Source organism: Balaenoptera acutorostrata, chromosome 10 (genome assembly GCF_949987535.1).
Source record: "Balaenoptera acutorostrata chromosome 10, mBalAcu1.1, whole genome shotgun sequence".
Classification (NCBI taxonomy): domain Eukaryota; kingdom Metazoa; phylum Chordata; class Mammalia; order Artiodactyla; family Balaenopteridae; genus Balaenoptera; species Balaenoptera acutorostrata.
In genome coordinates, this window is record NC_080073.1 from 7,495,307 (window position 1) to 7,519,259 (window position 23,953).

At 47.4% G+C, this 23,953-nt stretch overlaps 2 protein-coding genes across 6 annotated transcripts in view; one reads left to right on the forward strand and one right to left on the reverse strand.

Annotated features, from left to right (window-relative positions):
• The first annotated feature begins 29 nt into the window (after positions 1-29).
• On the forward strand, positions 30-10,677 carry TADA3 (transcriptional adaptor 3). 5 transcript variants are annotated; one of them, XM_007192538.2, is made up of 11 exons: positions 30-49; positions 520-577; positions 1,298-1,522; positions 2,884-3,134; positions 3,253-3,358; positions 4,508-4,612; positions 4,855-4,996; positions 5,088-5,191; positions 6,716-6,825; positions 7,654-7,839; positions 10,110-10,677. In XM_007192538.2, exons 3-11 carry the CDS (start codon positions 1,316-1,318, stop codon positions 10,300-10,302), a joined length of 1,404 nt encoding a protein of 467 aa, XP_007192600.1. In that variant the 5' UTR covers positions 30-49; positions 520-577; positions 1,298-1,315; the 3' UTR covers positions 10,303-10,677. The 5 variants fall into 5 exon arrangements, with proteins under 5 accessions (XP_007192600.1, XP_028024924.1, XP_007192597.1 ...); XM_028169123.2 differs by lacking the exon at positions 30-49 and adding an exon at positions 60-421; XM_007192535.2 differs by lacking the exon at positions 30-49 and adding an exon at positions 60-400.
• OGG1 (8-oxoguanine DNA glycosylase) overlaps positions 5,245-23,953 on the reverse strand; it is a 41,701-nt gene continuing 22,992 nt past the window's right edge. Inside the window, exon 8 of the transcript XR_009009423.1 lies at positions 5,245-6,363. The gene's annotated coding sequence lies outside the window, so the exon portion shown is untranslated. The remainder of the gene's footprint in view (positions 6,364-23,953) is intronic.

Here is a 23,953-nt window from a genome sequence, read left to right on the forward strand (position 1 = left end):
GGCACCATATTAGGACAAGGCGAGGCGGAGGAGCCCTTCGATCCTTCCGGTTCTGCGCCCCCATCCTTTCTCCGGGCCCCTCCTACCTGCAGCCTTTGGGGCTCGACGGGACTAACTGCCCGGCAGAGAACCCGGCCGCCGAGCCCCGCCCCCCCGGCGCCGGGCTGTTCCCTAGGGTCCGCGCGAGGCATACCCTCTCCACCCCACCTGCAGCGGGCTCGCTTGCTGCCCGCAAACCTCCGTCCTCCGAAAGACACAGGGTCTGGCCCTCGCGTCTTCCCGCCCCCGCGTCAACTGCAGGGGCCCCGCACATAGCCAGTTCCGGGGCGGTTGCTCGCACCGACCGGAACTCCCCGCCCCCTCCCGTGGCCGCGGGGCCGTGGGAGGCAGCAAGGAGGAGGTAGAGGGGGCGGAGGCCGCGGTAGGGTGTTCTTAGAGGACTGGGACCCTAAAGGCGGGACATTGGGGCGATCCATGGGTGGGGCCAGCCATTAACCAGCCCCCCTTTTTCTGTGCCAGGCACTGAACTGAGCTCTTGACGGGCATCATCTCTTAATCCTCAGAACATCCCAGGGAGGTAGGTACTATTGTTACCCCATTTTACAGATTCAGACTTCTTATGGGGAAACAGACTCAGGCTTCTTTTGCCCCATTTTACGGATGGTAAAACCGAGACTCAGGAGAGTTAATCAACATGTGCAGGGCTAAATAAATAGAGACTGATCAAGCCTGGGCTTGAATCCAGATATATCTGGCTTACCAGCCCACATACTTTACTATCCGGGGCAAAGAGAAGGGGCAGAGGTGGGGAAGGGTGAGACAAGGAGAGACTGGGAGGCACAAAGAACATTAAGATAATAAGTATGGGATGCTTGGAACTCTGGGGCTTTGCAGAACTCAGGAAGAGTGGAACTGAAGGGAAGAGCATCAGGAAGACAAGCGTAGTATATCATGGCGGTTAGGGGCACAGGCTCAAAACTGTCTGGATTCAAATTGCATACTGGTAAGCTTGGACATGAACCCACCCTTACAGAGTCTCAGTTTCCTCATCTGTAAAATGGAGATGAGCATAGTCCCTGCTCATGGGGTTGGGTGAGGAATTCAATGAGAAGTCAGTAATGTGTCTGCACCTCACTTGGCACACAGTAGGTGCTCTACGAATAGGAGCTGTGCCATCAACCTTGTCAGTAGGTTACTGAAGCCTGACTTTCTCCTGGATGGAAGGAGCCCTTGGGTTTTTCTTGTGCCACTTCCCCCCACCGCCCCATCAGTGGTCCTTTCCTCTCCCGCTCCACAGGGTCCCCTATCCTGGGCCATGAGTGAGCTGAAGGACTGCCCCTTGCAGTTCCACGACTTCAAGTCTGTGGACCACCTGAAGGTCTGTCCCCGCTACACAGCAGTGTTGGCCCGCTCTGAGGATGATGGCATCGGTATCGAGGAGCTGGACACTCTGCAGCTGGAGCTTGAGACCCTGCTTTCTTCTGCCAGCCGACGCTTGCGGGTGCTTGAGGCCGAAACCCAGGTGATACCCCACAGAGGGTACATCACCAGGGATGGACTGTGGCAAGTTATGGGTTAGCCTCATCTGCTGAGGCTTGGGTTACAGGAGCTTAGTGGGGAAGAGAGAGGCCCAAACTGGGCTTGCGTGACATGGAAAGTATGCAAGAATGTGCATGATCCTCATACACTGCGAGATTTCTAACTCACTAAGCAACTAGTGACCCTTACTCCCCACAATGTTCTGGGCCCTGTGCTAGTCACTAGAGAGAGGTAATTAGGACAATTCTGGCCTTTGGGGAGTTTGCCAACTAAAGGGAAGGGGAGGTCAGACAACTACCAGGAGAAGTGCTGTTGTGGTTAGGAGTACTGGGGGAACTGGAATGGGGAGGCCTGGATTTGAATCCTGACCTAAGCGCTTGCTAGCGTTGCTATTGCCAATGCTAAATTCCAACGCTTGCAAAAGTTACCTCCTGCCTCTGAGGATCAGTTCTCCATCTGCCAAGTGGGCTGGATAATAGGACCTACCTCAGAGCTTTTGTGAGAAAGACTTTTTGCAAAGGTTCAGCCCAACGTCTCATACTAAATAAGCATGGCAAACATTATTTACGGGTATGACTCTCATTATTTCTATTTATGGCATAAATATTCTCTGAGCCCTGGGTGCCAGGTGCTATGCCAGATCCTGGGGACCAGAGATGGTGAAGATGAACTTCCTGGTCTCCAATAGCTTATAGTCTTCTTGAAGAGACAAGGTACCCTGTTTATTCTAGTTATGACCAAACAACACGATTGGGCCTACAGTGGAGGTACGAAGTACCAGATACTCATAGAGGAAGAAGATGCCATTTTAACTGGACTTCAGAAGATGAATAAAATTAACTTGTGGTCCCTGGGAATCCACTGAAGCTTTTTGAGCGGGGCTGTGGCACAATCAGTTGTATTTTAGCATCTAAGAAGCTGGATAACTGATTCAGAAAAGGCTTCCCAGTTGTGGTGACATTTGAAGTAAAGGTTTGCTGGGAGGCATGCTTGCTTCCACCAGAAAGTTACCATCAGCGTATTTTCCTAGAGCTAATGTGCACTGAGATGTGATCTACTTGTTTGAACTGCCTAACGCTGTGTGACCAGCTTGGGTGCTACAGAGGTGAATCAATACAGACAAACAAGTGAATGGAATGATGAGAAATATATGAATAAAATCCTGTGAGATGGGCACAGAAAAGGAGCTGAGTTTTGCAGGATGAGTAGGCGTTTGCTAGATAAAAAGGGGAGGGGGAGAGACTTGGAGCCTTCTTGAGTTCTAGATCCTTATTTTTCACCGGGAGACAGAGTTGTCCTGTGTCTTCCCTTCTCCCCCTCAGTGACAGTCTCTGTGAATTTCAGATCCTCACCGACTGGCAGGATAAGAAAGGTGACCGACGATTCCTGAAGCTGGGTCGAGACCATGAGCTTGGTGCTCCCCCCAAACATGGGAAGCCCAAGAAGCAGAAACTGGAAGGGAAGGCAGGACATGGGCCGGGCCCTGGCCCTGGGCGACCCAAATCCAAAAACCTTCAGCCCAAGATCCAGGAATACGAATTCACTGATGACCCAGTCGACGTGCCACGTATCCCCAAGAATGACGCCCCCAACAGGTTCTGGGCCAGGGACGTAAATGGGCCTTGGGATTCGGGTGTTGGAGGCTGTGGAAGGGCCCGGGGCTTAGGCTGGTGGGGCAGGGGGCACCCCCTCAGGCTCTGCTTCTCTCTGCAGATTCTGGGCTTCGGTGGAGCCCTACTGTGCCGATATCACCAGTGAGGAGGTGCGCACGCTAGAGGAGCTACTGAAACCCCCAGAAGATGAGGCTGAACATTACAAGGTAGAGACCCCAGGCCTAGATAGACGTGATGGAGAACAAGAAGGCTCAGAGGTGCCTCAGAATCAAAGATTGCAGTGCTGTACATCATCTTCCCGCCCTGCCCTGCCCAGCCTCCCGTCTGTTCCATTAACCCACCCAGACACCCAAGTTCTAACTCTCAGCTTCCTCCCTTCTACCCCATCCAAATGGTCACCACGTCCTAAGGCATCTTCTTCAGTGAGAGCCTCCCTTTTTCTCTCATCGCCTTCCCCTCTGCTTTGGCTCAAGCCTTCATCAGCTTTTACCTTAACAGCCTCTTAACACTTTGTTCCCTCTAGAGCAGGGGTCCCCAACCCCGGGGCCGCGGACTGGTAGCGGGCCGCAGCCAGTTAGGAACCGGGCCGCACAGCAGGAGGTGAGCGGTGGGCGAGCAAAGCTTCATCTGCCGCTCCCCCGTTGCTAACGTTACCGCCTGAGCCACCCCCCGGCCCCCCACCCCGGTCCATGGAAACACTGTCTTCCACGAAACCGGTCCTGGTGCCAAAAAGCTTGGGGACCGCTGCTCTAGGGGGATTCTCTTTTTTTTAATATATAAAAATTTATTTTTTTTTTATGATGAAAATAAAAAAGTTTCCATTAAAGAAAATGTAGAAAATACAGAAAAGTGCTGGTGGGGAATTCTCCCATAGGTCAGCTGTCATGATCGGATGTGCTCATGACATGGCCTCCCCTGGCTCCCGTTACCTACAGAATCGAGTCCAAGCGTCTCAGCCCTTGGTGGCACAGCCCCAGTGCCCCTCTCCAGTTTCCTTGGCCACGCTCCCTCTCCACTGCTGTATTTACCAGCCCTCCCAAGCACCTTGCCCTCACTCCAGGCCTACACAGGGTCCTTGCTGGTCTCTGGGCCTCTGCACATGCCCTTCTCCCCTTGGCAAACTAACACCCTTCGAGCCCCTGATCGCATGTTACCGCCACCAAAATGGCTTTGCAAATTCCCCAGCAGAAGGTTGGTCTGTCTTGTGCGCTGCCACAGAACCTTGACCTACCTCTGTCACTTCACTTGTCTGAATTTTTAAAAAATTTATCTGAAAAGGTAATCCATACAGGCAGTAACAAGTTCAAGCAATGCAAAAGATATTTTCCTCTCACTTCTGACCCTAGGATCTATAGTTCTCTCTAGAGATATCAGCTGTCAACGGAAAAGGTCCATGTACACGCACCATTCTGCACCTTACATCTTGGAAATTGTTCTGTATTGCCGTCTGTTTCAGTTCCGTACGTACCTGGCTTCCTTACTAGACTGTGAGTGTAGAGATTTTATCTCCTTTATCTCTTCTCACCTGTACCAGGCTCAGGCCTTGGCCCTGGGCTAGGTACTTGGGAAGACAGGTAAATGAAGCAACGAGGGATGAACGAAGAGCCTGTTGGCAGTCCCAAGTGCGCAGAGAGCCCCTGACACCCCAGGCACAGCTGGCCTGTATTTACTGCTTTGGGACCGGATGGGGTGTCTCCCACAGATTCCGCCCCTGGGGAAGCACTACTCCCAGCGCTGGGCACAGGAGGACCTGCTGGAGGAGCAGAAGGACGGGGCCCGGGCAGCAGCCGTGGCTGACAAGAAGAAAGGCCTCATGGGGCCACTGACTGAACTGGACACGAAAGGTAGGCCCCTCACCTCCCTGCCCACCCCAGGCCAGGACTTGAGTTCCTAGTACTTCAGCACACTTGTCCACCCCTTCTCTGCCCGATTCAGATGTGGATGCCCTGCTGAAGAAGTCTGAGGCCCAGCACGAGCAGCCGGAAGACGGGTGCCCCTTTGGTGCCCTGACGCAGCGACTCCTGCAGGCCTTGGTGGAGGTGAGCACCCCAACCCAAAACAAGAACTGTGTTCACTCTGTTTCAATGTTTAATTTTTATTGTTTATTGCAGTACGTTATACATTTAGAAGGGTACATAGATCATAAATGTACAGCTTGATCAGTTTTCACAAATGAGCACACTTGTACAGGTAGGCCCAGGACCACAAAAGAAGACATCATCAGTATTCTCGAAGACTCTCTCACGCCCCTCCCAGTTTTTTTTTTAATTAATTAATTAATTAATTAATTAATTTATGGCTGTGTTGGGTCTTCGTTTTCTGTGCGAGGGCTTTCTCTAGTTGCGGCAAGTGGGGGCCACTCTTCATCGCGGTGCGCGGGCCTCTCACTATCGCGGCCTTTCCTGTTGCGGAGCACAGGCTCCAGACGCGCAGGCTCAGCAATTGTGGCTCACGGGCCCAGTCGCTCCGCGGCATGTGGGATCTTCCCAGACCAGGGCTCGAACCCGTGTCCCCTGCATTGGCAGGCAGACTCTCAACCACTGCGCCACCAGGGAAGCCCCCCCTCCCAGTTTTTAACCTCCCCCCAAGGTAGCCACTACTCCACAGTTACTTTTGCTGAGCGTTGGCTAAAGGCCCCGTGCAAGGGGGCTTTCTACACATCCTCTCGTTAGAGGCAAAGACAGTGGTTAACCCCATGTTACACCCAACAAGGTCGAGGCTCAAAAAAGGGAACTGTTTGCTTGAGGTCACACAGCTAATACACAGAAGCAGGATTCAAACCCCAGGTTCAGGGTCCCTTTCTTTATGCCTGCTGGCTGCCCTTAGGCATATCTCTTCACCTCTTGAGCCTCAGTTTCCTGGCTGTCTCAAACACGATAGCGTCTTTCTCTCCCACGTCTTTCTGGGCACACGTTCCAGGTTGGCTGAGGTGGGGGTAGGGGGACATCTCCGTTCCACACCATCAGACGGGGACCCCACGTATGCTGGCTTTGCTGTCTTAAACATGCACTCTGCACAAGGTCACTCCAAGTGTGATTGCCACTCCAAGCCCACAGAAAAAGAGCAAGGAGGAGTGTGTGAAGGCCGTGGCCAGCTGTGGCTCTTATCTCTTCTAATCACTTTCCACTGGAGAGAGTTCGTCAGATGACCACCCCTGACTGCAAGGGACGCTGGGAAGTGTGGTGTATCTGGGCAGCCATAAGCCCAGCTACTGTGGAAGAAAGGCGAGAATGGCTTTTGGACAGCTGGCAGCCTCTGCCGCAGCATGCTTAGCGCAGCGCCTGGTGCATTGCAAACGGTTAACATACCTTAGCTCTTATTACCATTGTTGAGTGTTACCGTCACTCTTCTGTGCTCCCTTCTTTTGGTATCAGTACAAAAAAATTTTTTAAATGATCAAAGTTTTTTAGAGTCGGTTTGGGAAGACTTGCCACAGGGCGTGGGATAAGAAAAAGAAAAAGATACTTCTGGTATGTGAAGACTGTCCGTGTAGGTCAGAGGCGGGCAGGAAAATGGTAATACTACAGCTCTTTCTCCCTCCATCCATTTCTGTGCTCTTCTAGGAAAATATTATTTCCCCCATGGAGGACTCTCCTATTCCAGACATGTCTGGAAAAGAATCGGGGGCTGACGGGGCAAGCACCTCTCCCCGCAACCAGAACAAACCCTTCAGGTGAGTGACATCCTTTCCACACCTCACAGTCTGGCCTCTGCTTCTGTTGACTTTTGTCCATCCCAGCATGGCTGGTCTTCATTAATAGAGAGACTGAGGACATTTTGATAAAAACCAGCAGAAGTCAGATGTGCGTGCTAGGCCAGGATTTCCACATGCACAGGCTTAGTACAGGGTTTTCGTCATGGCCCTGTTCTTACTATAAACAACCTAAATGTCCACCTGGAGGAGACTGGTTGGCTAAATTGTCATGACTCCACATGATGAAATAACTTGCAACTATTAATCGTATTAGAGAAATATAGTTAACTGACACGCAAAGATGTAAACAATAGAGTGATAAGTGGAAACTGTCAGTTGCAGCACAATACAGACAATATGATCCTATTTTTACTTAAGATATATTTAAATGTTGGTACGTGGCGGGGGAAAGCTAAAATAATACATTAAAAAAGTGGGAATAATATGTAACAAAATCTGGAATACGTATAGTATTTATATAAGAACATAAAATACATATTTTTATGTATATAATGTAACATATGGTAAGAAGATGGTAATATATATAATAGTAACAGATAACAAAATAGTGATTCTCTTTGGGTCGTTAGCATTGTAGGTTTTTCTGTATTTTATATTACATAGCATATCGATATCTTTTGCTTATGTTTGCAACAAGACCAGAGGTGTCTCTCTCTGTATTTTTATGTGTAGATAGATAGAGAGGCGGTGCCCAAAGAGAAAGGAAGGTGTTCACTAACCTTGGGCACCTCAGAGCGGTCCCCCCTTCAGGCTGGCCCTTGAGCTGAGCACTGCCTTTCCCTGCAGTGTGCCGCATACCAAGTCCCTGGAGAGCCGCATCAAGGAGGAGCTGATCGCCCAGGGCCTGCTGGAATCTGAGGACCGCCCTGCAGAGGACTCGGAGGACGAAGTTCTGGCGGAGCTGCGCAAACGGCAGGCCGAGCTGAAGGCGCTCAGTGCCCACAACCGCACCAAGAAGCACGACCTGCTGAGGTGAGTGTGGACAGGATGCCCGGGCCAGGGGGTGGCCAGCGAGGCCTTGGCCGTGCTGGTGACCTTCCGGGAGCTTTACGACAGGCTTTCCAAACCCGGCAGGGCCTCTAAATCACCCGGAGGGCTTTGAAAAAATGTCAGTGCCGCGCACCACCCCACTAGTTTTGTCTCAAACAGATTCTCATTCCACAGACTAGAGCTCAGGCATCTGTGACTTGCTTATTCACTTCTAATTGTGGTAAAAACAAATAACACAAAATTTACCCTCTAAACCATTTTCAAGTGTACGGTTCAGTGGTGTTAACTATATTCGCATTGTTGCGTGGTTTATTTTTTAAGTCTTTCCATGCTTATTTTCTTTTTCCTCCCGAGTTTTACTGTGAAAAATTTCACACACACAGAAAATCTGACGGAGTAGTACAGTAAACACCAGTATACTCTCCACCTCAGTTTATCAACTGTTAACATTTTCTTGAGCATCTGTGATTACTACCAGCTCCTCACCAGGAACTGACCAATGTTTTAGTGCGATGTCATTCATTTTCTATTCATTCCCATCCATCTTGCCCTGCACTGGTCACAACAAGGGTGCAGGTGGTATCTGTAAGGAGATCACGGTAGTGGCTCCCCTTTTACTGGGGAGATAGAGAAGCAGCCAAACTAAGTCCCCTTGCTCCTCGTAGGCAGGTGCTGTGTCTCTGCCTCACAGAGCCCCAACAGAGCAGGGCACGCTCGTTCATTTGGCCACCTCTGCCTGTCTCTTAGACGTTGTGCTGGGTTAGGAAGAGAGGCAGGGTGAAGGGCTTGCAGTCACCACGTGAGTGGTTGGTAAAGATGTTTATCATTAGAAGGAGAAGAAGTTGCTGGCAGGCTGCTAGGGTATTTAAGGATGAGGGTATACTGAGTGCCTACCATGTGCCAGGGGCTTTATGTACACCTTACTTAATCTCTGCTATAGCCCAGGGAGTAGATGGTAGTTTTCCCTGTTTACCAAATGAGGAAATAAAGGCCCAGTGAAATGAGTGCTCTGCTGAAGGTCACACAGCCAATAAACAGCTAAGCTGTGACTAGAGCCCAAGGCTGAATCCAGAGCCTCTTTCTAGTTCCCTTTCAAGGGCAAGAAGAGGAAAATACAGATGAAAGAGTACTGAGGTAGGGAGGGGGAGGGGAGAGAGAGAGAGAGAGAAGTGGGGATGTGCAGCTACAGAAGTAATGGGCAGTGAAGGAACTAGCTTGGCTATCAGGAGGCCAGCGTGCAGCCCTCAGCCCTGCATGGGCTAGCTGCAGGGCCTTAAGCAAGGCATCTCCTGCCCTGAGCAGCAGCTTCCCCTTCTGAAAAATTAACAGGTTGGACTAGATAGATCTCTAAGTGACCTTCCAGCTCCACCATGAATTGAATTCATAGGTCAGGGTCCATTCGGAGGGGTCAGTTTGGTATCTCACTCACCTCCTGTAGACCTCAGGCTGTCTGGACCCTTAGGTTGCTCTGGAATTTGGATGCTGAAGTAAGCAGGTCTTCTGCTGGCACCAGAACACCTTTTTTTTTTTTTTCTTTTTTTTAATTTATTTATTTCATCTATTTATTTTTGGCTGCATTGGGTCTTCGTTGCGGTGCACGGGCTTTCTCTAGTTGCAGAGAGCTGCGGCTACTCTTCATTGCCGTGCACAGGCTTCTCATTGCGGTGGCTTCTCTTGTTGCTGAGCACGGGCTCTAGAGCACAAGCTCAGTAGTTGTGGCACACAGGCTCAGTAGTTTTGGCTCACGGGCTCTAGAGCGCAGGCTCAGTAGTTGTGGCGCACGGGCTTAGTTGCTCCGCGGCATGTGGGATCTTCCCGGACCAGGGCTCGAACCCGTGTCCCCTGCATTGGCAGGCGGATTCTTAACCACTGCGCCACCAGGGAAGCCCCCAGAACACCTTTTAAAGAAGATTGTTTGGAGCAAGCCTGCCTTGATTCAGATCTCCTCCTCACTAGTTGTGGGATCTTGGGGCATTTCTTATCCTCCTTGAGCCTCAGTTTCCTCACTGGTAACATAGGAATAATAGTACCTACCTCACAAGGTTGTTAGGAGGATTAACTGAGCTGATACTTTTGAAGAGGTAGTACCTGGCACAGGGCACCATGTAAGCGTGGCTCAGTTACTTTGCTTTTTGGTATGAAACGGTCCACAGGAGTGGCAGCCCTGGGTATTGGGGTGGGCTCAGTCTGGAAGAGGGAGGAGCCCTACTCTGGTGGGCTTCCCATGGCACCTGGTCGGCTGGTCCCCACAGGCTGGCAAAGGAGGAGGTGAGTCGGCAAGAGCTGAGGCAGCGGGTCCGCATGGCAGACAATGAGGTCATGGACGCCTTCCGCAAGATCATGGCTGCCCGGCAGAAGAAGCGGACCCCCACCAAGAAGGAGAAGGACCAGGCCTGGAAGACTCTGAAGGAGCGTGAGAGCATCCTAAAGCTGCTGGACGGGTAGTTCTCACCCCTGCCTCAGGCTGCCTCCCCCTGGCTTGGGAGGGGGAGGCCCACTTCCTTCTTTGGGCTGCCAGAAGCCTCAGCCTGTGGCTGCCTGTCTAACGGCGACAGTCTCTAGAAGCTGTGACCATTTCCTGAGGTCTTTTGGCCCAGCTCTGTACAGCCAGGACACGAGAGGCCCTGCTGGGCTGGCCTGGGGCCCAGTCTCTGCTTGGTCCCCCAAGATGGGGGGGACTTCATTTCTGGGTTGTCCTCGTCCCCCTCTTCACCATCTCCCACTCCCCTACCCCTTTCACCCTCAAGGACTTCTCCCTTGTGGTTTTGTAAAGTACAAACTTAAGAATAAAGTGACTGATGTGGGTTTTTTTTAAAAGCATCCAGAATCTTTGAATGTCTGTTACTGTGGGGTAGAAAGGAGCTTGTGTGGGTGGCATAGTTTAGGAGGGCATGCTTGAGGGCTCTCAGCCTGCGGCCACTCGCTTTGGTCATTCATTCAGGGAGAACTTTCTGAAGATACTTGTGGCCGCAGGTAACAGAACATCCCAGCTCAAGGTGGTTTAACAACAAGGAAATGTGTTAGCTAGGGGTTTGGTGGTCCTGGGGCAGGGTGGCATCCAGGGTTGGCCAATCCAGCAACTCAACAAGGCCATCAAGGGTCCAGGTGTCTCCACACTCCCACGGTGTCAGCTTTTGCCTAAAGTAGGGTCCCTTCCAGCTGTGCAGTGGCAGCCAGTAGCAGCTGATGGAGGCCAAATGCTTCCTCATTTCTGTCCAGCACGAGAGCGGGCAGGAAGGCGCCAGCTGGCTTCCATGCCCACCCAAAAGAGCAAGAAGCCTTTCCCAGACACCCTTATGTTTCACCAGCCCAAACTAGGTCCTACATGCCCATTCTTGAAGCAGTCACTGGCAAGGGATGACTCTAATGGGTTTAAACTACTCTCCATGAAAATGGAGTCAGCTTCCCCACTAAGCCTAAGGCAGTGGGGAGACGAGGTGGAACACAACAAAGATCTGAAGAGGAAGGGGAAATGGATGCTGGATAGGCCACCAAGAGCGTCCCTTCCACAGCCCCGGTTAGGAAGCTAGGCCTGGGGTCACAGATGAATAAATACACTCTTGTCCCTGCCTCCAGTTGTTCCCAAACTATGGTGTCAGAGAGTCGGAGAAGAATTTGCAATTTACTGTGGGAAGGCTGAGGTCCACGTGGAGGAGGGGAGGGGAAGGTTGCCTGAGGAAGTGACCTATGAACTGAGCCGTAAAGAAGGATGGCCAGGACGGCCAACATTCTTGTATGCCCAGCACCTCTCCTATTGGAGAACTGTCCCTTCCCCGTTCCATGTAGCTCTGTGGGGCTGTCAAACTCGTGGACACACGACCCTAGCTTGGCCAATCTCAGTCCACCATCCCTCTAGCCACAATGATTGATCCAAAGAGTGGGCATGTGACCCAAGCTGGGCCATCAGAGGCCTTCCATAAGATTGCTCTATGGATGCGGAAAGAAAGGAGGATTTATCTTCTTTTATATGAAAAACCATAAAATATAAGCTTGAACCACCCAGTAACCCATTTTCCTGCCACATGGAAGAGTCTGCCTGAGAATAAAGCCAATACAGAGAAGCAGAGCCAGGAGATGGAGAAGACGGAGCGCTCATGACGTAGCTGGAGCCCTGGATCCTCCACTGGAGTTCAGTTATATCCACCCACAAATGCTTCTTTTGGCTTAAGCTAGTTTACTTTGCAGCTGTCATTTGTCAACTGAAGAAGACCTAATAAAAGCGGATTTTGGCAAAAAGAAGGGTGGAGTAGGATCCTGTGAGAAAGGACAGCGTGAGGATCTGCCTCCTGCTACGTGGCAGGGGGGGAGGCGTGGGGGTCGGGTGGCGTGGCTGCAGATTATCGGTGACCCACTGACCCTGGCTTGTGTACAGCCTTCTCAGAAAAAAACACCCACACTTAATTTCTAAAATTAAGTGCTCAGTAAATTCAGTCCTTTACAAGGCACTGTTAAACTCGTTAAGCTACTGAATCTTCTCAACTATCCCTCATGGTAGGTACTAATAACATCCCATTCACAGATGAGGAAGCTAAGTCAGGAGTTTACATGTGTTGCTTGCTCAAACAATTGATTAGTGGTTGAGCCAGGTTTCAAGTTCAGTTCATCTGACTTGCGCACAGAGCCTCTTTATTACACAACACATCAGGGCCCCACTTCCTTACAGTCTGTGAATGGTACTTCCAGGCTCAGGCAGTGCACAACCTGTGCAGCCATACATGGCAGCCCTGCCTACAGACCCCCTGTTCTTAATTCACTACTCATTTCCATGTCCATTAGACCAGACCATAAGTATGGTAGGCGTTGTTAGTAGAGTGTTCCAGGAACAGAGACAGATTTGTGGAGGAGGTAGGATGGCAGCTGAGGTCCCATAATTAGGTAGAATTGTGAGAGAGGAAGGTAGATATTATAAATAGAAGGAAAAACCCTAGAAGAGTGACTGGGCCTGATTCATTAGGGAAAAAACTTAACTTTCTCATCAGTTGTGAGAATTCTAGTTATTCTAGTTATTCTCTATTGTACACCTACTATCTGCCTAGTACTGTGCTGGGCCCTTTACTCCCATGTCTTATTTGATGCTCGCCACACATCTGCAAGGTGAGTAGTAACATCCCTACCCTGCAGAGTAGGACATCAAGGCTCAAAAAGGTTCACTGCCTTCTGAGGCTACACAGCCTTGGTGCAGGAACAGTTACCACCATGATAGCACCACCCCTGACAGCGTTGACAACCACAGCAGGACAGGGAGTCCCTTCTTATGGACATACCCATGTCCGCTAGAGCCAAAGAAGGCTTCCTTTATGGGGTTTGGAGAAAGCTGGGTTCCCTGTGATGAGGGGGAGATTAGTTCCAGCACCTCAAGGTTCCAATTTTATTTGTTTATTATTTTATTTTTTGGCCGCACCCCACGGCTTGCAGGATCTTAGTTCCCTAACCAGGAATTGAACCTGGCCCCAGCAGTGAAAGTGTGGAGTCCTAACCACTGGACCTCCAGGGATTCCCTAGGCTCCAATTTTAATTTGAAACAATACTGACACCTTATCACCAGTTTGGTGAAAAAGTCTTCTGTGTCTTGGCCCTGAAAATCATCCACCAGCATCGTTTACCTGAGTCCCAAATGCCTTACAATTGACTTTCAGAAACACCAGGGTGAGTGAGAACAGGATTGGGTAGAGGTTAAGCCCTGGCATAGGGAACATGACCCAGCATGGGTCCCCAGGCCAGTTCTGGGGAAGCGACTGGTGGATGCTGGGTCCCAGGTGACTTCTGCTAGGAAGGAAGCAATGGGAGACTTCCCTGGTGGCGCAGTGGTTAAGAATCTGCCTGCCAATGCAGGGGACACGGGTTCGAGCCCTGGTCCAGGAAGATCCCACATGCCGTGGAGCAACTAAGCCCATGTGCCGCAACCACTGAAGCCTGCGTGCCTAGAGCCCACGCTCCTCAACAAGAGAAGCCACCGCAATGAGAAGCCCGAGCACCGATAGATAGATAGATAGATAGATAGATAAATGAATGAATGAATGAATGAATAAAAAAGAAGGAGGGGTTCCCTGGTGGCCTAGTGGTTAGGATTCTGGGCTTTCACTGCCGTGGCCTTGGTTCAATCCCTGGTGGGGGAACTGAGATCCTGCAGGCCACGGGGCACAGCCAAAAAAAAAAAGAAAAAGAAAGGAAGGAAGCAATGGCTGGAACTTTGTGGAAAAATGGTCAGAGGGTAAATTCGTTTCCTGATCTGTGACTGAGGACTCAAAGGAGAGAACCAAGCACAAATGGACCATAACTCACTTGTTCGTGTATTAACTCACTCATTTCTTCTCTTCACTCACCTCACTGATTTATTCACTCCATCTACCTGCCTCCTTTTCCTCATTCATTCTCTGGTTTCCTTACTCAGTGACCCTGTTACCGTGGCTAAGAGCTATGTAGGTGACTAAGGCTTCAGAGATGGGGAGGCAGCTGGGCAGACAACAAACACACAAGGCAATAAAAGCAATAACAGAAGAATGTACAAAATGTGTAGGGACCTGGGACAGAGAATGGTTTAACAACAGCTTAGAGGGTCAGGAAAGCCTTCGGGGAGGATGTGGAAAGGAGGCTGCCGATCAGAAGATATTCCAGACAAAAGGAACAGCAAGGCACAAAGGTGCGAACAGCTTGCCTGCTTAGAGAGAGGTGAGAACTTCAGTGTGACTGGAGCCCTGGCTGTGTGGAAGGGGAGGGAAGGATGAGAGATGAGGTGGAAAGTAGGTTGAGACCAGGCTGGAATAGCCTTTGCATGGCAGGTTAAGGAGCACTGGTTTTATTCTTGACGTCAAGGGTCCTCAAAGTGTGCTTCCTGAACCAGCAACATCAGCATCACCTGAGAACTTAATAAAGATGCAAATTCTCAGGGGCCAGACCTACCCAGTCAGTAGGGCTACAGGTGGGGCCCAGCCGTCTCTGTTTTAGCGCGCCCTCCAGCTGATTCCTAATGCAGTGTACAGTTTGGACATCACTTTCCTAGGTAGTGTGGAGCCAGGGTTGGTTTGTGACCAGGGCAGTGCCATAACAACACTCTGAAATGGAAAGTACTCTGATAGCAGCATGGAAGCTGTACTGAATAGAGGGGGTGAGGGTGAAATTGGGGTAGACGGGAGTGCAATCATGTGCAAAGGAATACATCTGAGGGACTTCCCTGGTGGCACAGTGGTTAAGAATCCAGCTGCCAATGCAGGGGACACGGGTTCGAGCCCTGGTCCAGGAAGATCCCACATGCCTCAGAGCAACTAAGCCCGTGTGCCACAACTACTGAGCCCGCGCGCCTAGAGTCCAGGCTCCACAACAAGAGAAGTCACTGCAATGAGAAGCCTGCGCACTGCAACGAAGAGTAGCCCCTGCTCTCCGCAACTAGAGAAAAGCCCACGCACAGCAACCAAGGCCCAATGCAGCCGATAAGTAAATAAATAAATAGTTTTTAAAAAGTGTCTTTAAAAAAAAAAAAGAAGAAAGAAATACATCTGAGATAGGGCTTCCCTGGTGGCGCAGTGGTTAAGAATCCGCCTGCCAATGCAGGGGACACGGGTTCAAGCCCTGGTCTGGGAAGATCCCACATGTTGCGGAGCAACTAAGCCCACGCAACACAACTACTGAGCCTGCGCTCTAGAGCCTGTGAGCCACAACTACTGAGCCTGCGTGCCACAACTGCTGAAGCCCACGTGCCTAGAGTGCATGCTCTGCAAGAAGTGAAGCCACTGCAATAAGACCGCGCAGTGCAATGAAGAGTAGCCCCCAATCGCCGCAGCTAGAGAAAGACCGCACAGCTACGAAGACCCAACGCAGCCATAAATAAATAAATAAATAAATAAATAAATAAATAAATAAAAGAAATAAATACATCTGAGATGGCGGACGTGGCAGGAACTGGTAGATGTCCTTCCAAATCTGTTCTCCCTTTCTTCTATAGTAACAGAACTCCTGATTTTTAGCTGGACATGTGCCTCTGAAAGACTAAATATCCCAGCCTCCTTTGCAGTGAGGTGTGATCACGTAACTGAGTTTTGGCTGACAGGATGTGAGTGGAAGAGATGTGTGTCACTATGAGGTCTTGGTCCCAGTGCGTGTGCCCTCCATGTCCCCCTCTTCCCCTGGCTGGGATGAGGCATGGTGGCCACTCATCTTGAAACATGTGGTCAAAGACACCATAAGAACAGCTGAGCAATAAGATAAGAAGCTAGGGTCCCTCTTACCTTGTAGTCATCGTACCAGCCTGAGACTGCTGTGGCCAGATTGTTATACACTTCTATTTTATTTAAGTCACAATTATTTTGGGAGTCTCTTAGAGAAACCAAACCTATATTCTATTTGATACAGTGAGTAGGTGGCACGCCAAGCCCTCTTTTCAAACTATACCTGCTTCTGTCTCTTCCCTTCTTCTCCTCTTTCTTTTTCAAAAGAATTTGAGAAAACTTATAGCTGAGGGTGTGTCTCATGAGTTTCATAAAATACAAATATAAAGTTAAGCCCATCTGATTTAATGGAGTCGCCGTCATTAAGCGTTAGATTTAGCTCTAAGCTCCCTGGAAGCTAAGGCGAAAAATGGAAATATGATGAATCAGTCTCAGAACATTTGATATCAGGGTAAAGGGCATCTCCCAGTTTTCAGGACAAAAATTCTAATAATTCGTCATGCTGGAGAAATTTCTCAACTGGAGTCATATGTTGATAAGATTCTCCATAAATTTGGCAGCAAAAGGAGACGGAGTTTCACATGGCGATTTCTTATCACAACCTTTGATGAAAGCTCAGGGCCTATTGTTAAAACAACTCTGGGAGGACGGTTATGCAAGGGAAAAAGCTAGGGTGATGCCCAGCACTGTACGTGAATTTGATCCTCTCAACAACCTATGTCAAAGCAGGTAATATTATTACACTTATTTTACAGATGAGGAAACTAGGATACAGAAAGGGGAAGGGCCAGATCACAGAGGTGGTGGTGAGCTAGTTTTGTAAGGCAGGTCTTAGACTCTAGAGGCCCTTTTTACACGTCCCTCTCTAGGGCCTACCAGCACCCTCACATACAAAATTGTAGGTACTGTGAGCTGAGAATCAGAGAAAAGCACAACAATCATTGCCCCAGACGGAGGGCAGGGGGGAAGATGGCGGAGTAGAAGGACGTGCGCACACTCCCTCTTGCGAGAGAACCGGAATCACAACTAACTGCTGAACAATCATCGACAGCAAGACACCAGAACTCACCAAAAAAGATACCCCACATCCAAAGACAAAGAAGAAGCCGCAATGAGAGGGGCGTAAGAGGGGCGCAATCACAATAAACTCAAATCCCATAACTGCTGGGTGGTTGACTCACAAACTGGAGAACACTTGTACCACATAAGTCCACCCACTGGAGTGAAGGTTCTGAGCCCCATGTCAGGCTTCCAAACCTGGGGGTATGGCAACGGGAGGAGGAATTCCTAGAGAATCAGACTTTGAAGGCTAGTGGGATTTCATTGCAGGACTTCGACAGGACTGGGGGGAAACAGAGACTCCACTCTTTGAGAGCACACACAAAGTAATATGCACATCGGGGCCCAGGGGAAGAAGAAGTGACCCCATAGGAGACTGAACCAGACCTATCTGCTAGTGTTGGAGGGTCTTCTGCAGAGGTGGGGGGTGGCTGTGGCTCACCGTGGGGACAAGGACACTGGCAGCAGAAGTTCTGGGAAGTACTCCTTGGCGTGAGCCCTCCCAGAGTCTGCCATTAGCCCCACCAAAGAGCTGGATAGGCTCCAGTGTTGGGTCGCCTCAGGCCAAACAACCAGCAGGGAGGGAACCCAGCCCCACCCATCAGCAGACAAGCGGATTAAAGTTTTACTGAGCTCTGCCCACCAGAGCAACACCCCTCTCTACCCACCACCAGTCCCTCCCATCAGGAAACTTGCACAAGCCTCACAGATAGGCTCATCTACCAGAGGGCAGACAGCAGAAGCAAGAAGAACTACAATCCTGCAGCCTGTGGAACAAAAACCACATTCACAGAAAGATAGACAAGATGAAAAGGCAGAGGGCTATGTACCAGATGAAGGAACAAGATAAAACCCTAGAAAAACAACTAAATGAAGTGGAGATAGGCAGCCTTCCAGAAAAAGAATTCAGAATAATCATAGTGAAGATGATCCAGGACCTCGGAAAAAGAATGGAGGCAAAGATCGAGAAGATGCAAGAAATGTTTAACAAAGACCTAGAAGAATTAAAGAACAAACAAACAGAGATGAACAGTACAATAACTGAAATGAAAAATCCACTAGAAGGAATCAATAGCAGAATAACTGAGACAGAAGAAGGGATAAGTGACCTGGAAGACAGAATGGTGGAATTCACTGCCATGGAACAGAATAAAGAAAAAAGAATGAAAAGAAATGAAGACAGCCTAAGGGACCTCTGGGACAACATTAAACACAACAACATTCGCATGATAGGGGTCCCAGAAGGAGAAGAGAGAGAGAGAAAGGACCCGAGAAAATATTTGAAGAGATTATAGTCGAAAACTTCCCTAACATGGGAAAGGAAATAGCCACCCAAGTCCAGGAAGCACAGAGAGTCCCAGGCAGGATAAACCCAAGGAAAAACACCCTGAGACACATAGTAATCAAAATGACAAAAATTAAAGAAGAAGAAAAATTATTGAAAGCAACAAGGGAAAAACGACAAATAACATACAAGGGAACTCCCATAAGGTTAACAGCTGATTTCTCAGCAGAAACTCTACAAGCCAGAAGGGAGTGGCATGATATATTTAAAGTGATGAAAGGGAAGAACCTACAACCAAGATTACTCTACCCCGAAAGGATCTCATTCAGATGTGACGGAGAAATCAAAAGCTTTACAGACAAGCAAAAGCTAAGAGAATTCAGCACCACCAATCCAGCTTTACAACAAATGCTAAAGGAACTTCTCTAAGTGGGAAACACAAGAGAAGAAAAGGACCTACAAAAACAAACCCACAACAATTAAGAAAATGGTAATAGGAACATACATATCGATAATTACCTTAAACAAGAATGGATTAAATGCTCCAACCAAAAGACACAGGCTCACTGAATGGATACAAAAACAAGACCCATATATATGCTGTCTACAGAAGACACACTTCAGACCTAGGGACACGTACAGACTAAAAGTGAGGGGATGAAAAAGGTGTTCCATGCAAATGGAAATCAAAAGAAAGCTGGAGTAGCAATACTCATATCAGATAAAATAGACTTTAAAATAAAGAATGCTACAAGAGACAAGGAAGGACACTACATAATGATCAAGGGATCAATCCAAAAGGAAGATATAACAATTATAAATATATATGCACCCAACATGGGAGCACCTCAATACATAAGGCAACTGCTAACAGCTCTAAAGGAGGAAATCGACAGTAACACAATAATAGTGGGGGACTTTAACACCTCACTTACACCAATGGACAGATCATCCAAACAGAAAATTAATATGGAAACACAAGCTTTAAATGACACAACACACCAGATAGATTAAATTGATATTTATAGGACATTCCATCCAAAAACAGCAGATTACACTTTCTTCTCAAATACACATGGAACATTCTCCAGGATAGATCACATCTTGGGTCACAAATCAAGCCTCAGTAAATTTAAGAAAATTGAAATCATATCAAGCATCTTTTCTGACCACAACGCTATGAGATTAGAAATCAATTACAGGGGAAAAAACGTAACAAACACAAACACATGGAGGCTAAACAATACGTTACTAAATAACCAAGAGATCATTGAAGAAGTCAAAGAGGAAATCCAAAAATACCTAGAGACAAATGACAATGAAAACACGACGATCCAAAACCTATGGGACGCAGCAAAAGCAGTTCTAAGACGGAAGTTTATAGCAATACAAGCCTACCTCAAGAAACAAGAAAAATCTCAAATAAACAATGTAACCTTACACCTAAAGGAACTAGAGAAAGAAGAACAAACAAAACCCAAAGTCAGTAGAAGGAAAGAAATCATAAAGATCAAAGCAGAAATAAATGAAATAGAAACAAAGAAAACAATAGAAAGATCAATAAAACTAAAAGCTGGTTCTTTGAGAAGATAAAATTGATAAACCATTAGCCAGACTCATCAAGAAAAAGAGGGAGAGGGGCTTCCCTGGTGGCACAGTGGTTGAGAGTCTGCCTGCCAATGCAGGGGACACAGGTTCGAGCCCTGGTCTGGGAGGATCCCACGTGCCGCGGTGCAGCTGGGTCCGTGAGCCACAATTGCTGGGCCTGCGCATCTGGAGCCTGTGCTCCACAACGGGAGAGGCCGCGATGGTGAGAGGCCCGCGCACCGTGATGAAGAGTGGTCCCCACTTGCCGCAACTGGAGAGGGCCCTCGCACAGAGACGAGGACCCAACACAGCCATAAATAAATAAAATTAAAAAAAAAAAAAAGAATAAGAGGGAGAGGACTCAAATCAATAAAATTAGAAATGAAAAAGGAGATGTTACAACAGACACCGCAGAAATACAAAGCATCCTAAGAGACTACTACAAGCAACTCTATGCCAATAAAATGGACAGCCTGGAAGAAATGGACAAATTCTTAGAAAGGTATAATCTTCCAAGACTGAACCAGGAAGAAACAGAAAATATGAACAGACCAATCACAAGTAAGGAAATTGAAACTGTGATTAAAAATCTTCCAAAAAAAAAGTCCAGAACCAGATGGCTTCACAGGTGAATTCTATCAAACATTTAGAGAAGAGCTAACACCCATCCTTCTCAAACTCTTCCAAAAAATTGCAGAGGAAGGAACACTCCCAAACTCATTCTATGAGGCCACCATCACCCTGATACCAAAACTAGACAAAGATACTACAAAAAAAGAAAATTACAGACCAATATCACTGAAGAATATAGATGCAAAAATCCTCAACAAAATACTAGCAAACAGAATCCAACAGCACATTAAAAGGATCATACACCATGATAAAGTGGGATTTATCCCAGGGATGCAAGGATTCTTCAATATACGCAAATCAATCAATGTGATACACCATATTAACAAACTGAAGAAGAAAAACCATATGATCATCTCAATAGATGCAGAAAAAGCTTTTGACAAAATTCAACACCCATTTATGATAAAAACTCTCCAGAAAGTGGGCAAAGAGGGAAACTGCATCAACATAATAAAGGCCATATACAACAAACCCACAGCAAACATCATTCTCAATGGTGAAAAACTGAAAGCATTTCCTCTAAGATCAGGAAAAAGACAAGGATGTCCACTCTCGCCACTATTATTCAGCATAGTTTTTGGAAGTCCTAGCCATGGCAATCAGAAAAGAAAAAGAAGTAAAAGGAATACAAATTGGAGAAGAAGAAGTAAAACTGTCACTGTGTGCAGATGTCATGATACTATACATAGAGAATCCTAAAGATGCCACCAGAAAACTAGTAGAGCTAACCGATGAATTTGGTAAAGTTTCAGGATACAAAATTAATGCACAATGGACTTGAGGACACGGGGAGGGGGAAGGGTAAGCTGAGACGAAGTGAGAGAGTGGCATGGACTTATATATACTACCACATGTAAAATAGATAGCTAGTGGGAAGCAGCCACATAGCACAGGGAGATCAGCTCGGTGCTTGGTGACCACCTAGAAGGGTGGGATAGGGAGGGTGGGAGGGAGATGCAAGAGGGAGGAAATATGGGGCTATATGTATATGTATAGCTGATTCACTTTGTTATAAAGCAGAAACTAACACACCACTGTAAAGCAATTATACTCCAATAAAGATGTTAAAAAACAAACAAAAAAAACAAAATTAATGCACAGATATCTCTTGCATTCCTATACACTAATGATGAAAAATCTGAATGAGAAATTAAGGAAACACTCCCATTTACCACTGCAACAAAAAGAATAAAATACCTAGGAATAAACCTACCTAGGGAGACAAAAGACCTGTATGCAGAAAACTACAAGACACTGATGAAAGAAATTAAAGATGATACAAACAGATGGAGAGATATACCATGTTCTTGGATTGGAAGAATCAGTATTGTGAAAATAACTATACTACCCAAAGCAATCTACAGATTCAATGCAATTCCTATCAAATTACCAATGGCATTTTTTACAGAACTAGAACAAAAAATCTTAAAATTTGTATGGAGACAGAAAAGACCCCGAAGAGCCAAAGCAGTTTTGAGGGAAAAAAACGGAGCTGGAGGAATCAGACTCCCTGACTTCAGACTATACTACAAAGCTACAGTAATCAAGACAATATGGCACTGGCACAAAAACAGAAATATAGATCAATGGAACAGGATAGAAAGCTCAGAGATAAACCCATGCACCTATGGTCAACTAATCTATGACAAAGGAGGCAAGGACATACAGTGGAGAAAAGACAGTCTCTTCAATAAGTGGTGCTGAGAAAACTGGACAGCTACATGTAAAAGAATGAAATTAGAATACTCCCTAACACCATACACAAAAAATAAACTCAAAATGGATTAGAGACCTAAATGTTAAGACTGGACACTCTAAAACTCTTAGAGGAAAACATAGGAAGAACACTCTTTGACATAAATCACAGCAAGATCTTTTTTAATCCACCTCCTAGAGTAATGGAAATAAAAACAAAAATAAACAAATGGGACCTAATGAAACTTAAAAGCTTTTTCAAAGCAAAGGAAACTACAAAGAAGATGAAAAGACATCCCTCAGAACGGGAGAAAATATTTGCAAATGAATCAACGGACAAAGGATTAATCTCCAAAATATATAAACAGCTCATGCAGCTCAATATTAAGGAAAAAAAACCCAATCAAAAAATGGGCAGAAGGGGCTTCCCTGGTGGCGCAGTGGTTGAGAATCTGCCTGCCAATGCAGGGGACACGGGTTTGAGCCCTGGTCTGGGAAGATCCCACATGCTGTGGAGCAACTAGGCCCGTGAGCCACAACTACTGAGCCTGCGCGTCTGGAGCCTGTGCTCTGCAACAAGAGAGGCCGCAATAATGAGAGGCCCGCGCACCGCGATGAAGAGTGGCCCCCACTTGCCGCAACTAGAGGAAGCCCTCGCACAGAAACAAAGACCCAACACAGCCATAAATAAATAAATTAATTAATTTTTAAAAAATGGGCAGAAGACCTAAATAGACATTTCTCCAAAGAAGACATACAGATGGCCAAGAAGCGCAAGAAAAGCTGCTCAGCATCACTAATTATTAGAGAAATGCAAATCAAAACTACAGTGAGGTATCACCTCACACCAGTTAGAATGGGCATTATCAGAAAATCTACAAACAACAAATGCTGGAGAGGGTGTGGAGAAAAGGGAACCCTCTTGCACTGTTGGTGGGAATGTAAATTGATACAGCCACTATGGAGAACAGTATGGAGGTTGCTTAAGAAACTAAAAATAGAATTACCATATGATCCAGCAATCCCACTACTGGGCATATACCCAGAGAAAACCATAATTCAAAAAGACACATGCACCCCAATGTTCATTGCAGCACTATTTACAATAGCCAGGTCATGGAAGCAACCTAAATGCCCATCGACAGACAAACGGATAAAGAAGATATGGTACATATATACAATGGAATATTACTCAGCCATTAAAAGGAACGAAATTGGTCATTTGTAGAGACGTGGATGGATCTAGAGACTGTCATACAGAGTGAAGTAAGTCAGAAAGAGAAAAACAAATATCGTATATTAACGCATATATGTGGAGCCTAGGAAAATGGTACAGATGAACCGGTTTGCAGGGCAGAAACAGAGACACAGATGTAGAGAACAAACGTATGGACACCAAGGGAGGAAAGCGGCGGGGGTGGTGATGGTGGGATGAATTGGGAGATTGGGATTGATGTGTATACACTAATATGTATAAAATGGATGACTAATAAGAACCTGGTGTTTAAAAAAATAAACTAATTATAAAAATTCCAAAAAAAAAGAATCATTGCCCCAGAATATGCCTGTGTTAGCCAAGAGAAATTAGTGAGATCTGGTAAATATTAGAGGGACCTCTGAGCCTCTTAAGATAGGCTGCCGCTGATAGGGTGAGGAAGTAGGGGTAGGTACCATG

What these genes read in the sequence shown, in the direction of transcription:
- TADA3 (XM_007192538.2), top strand. Translation starts at nt 1,316, where the DNA reads ATGAGTGAGCTGAAGGACTGCCCCTTGCAGTTCCACGACTTCAAGTCT. An exon ending in TCCTGCAGGCCTTGGTGGAG is followed by an intron (nt 5,192 to 6,715) that starts GTGAGCACCCCA and finishes GTGCTCTTCTAG; the next exon opens with GAAAATATTATTTCCCCCAT. An exon ending in AACCAGAACAAACCCTTCAG is followed by an intron (nt 6,826 to 7,653) that starts GTGAGTGACATC and finishes CTTTCCCTGCAG; the next exon opens with TGTGCCGCATACCAAGTCCC.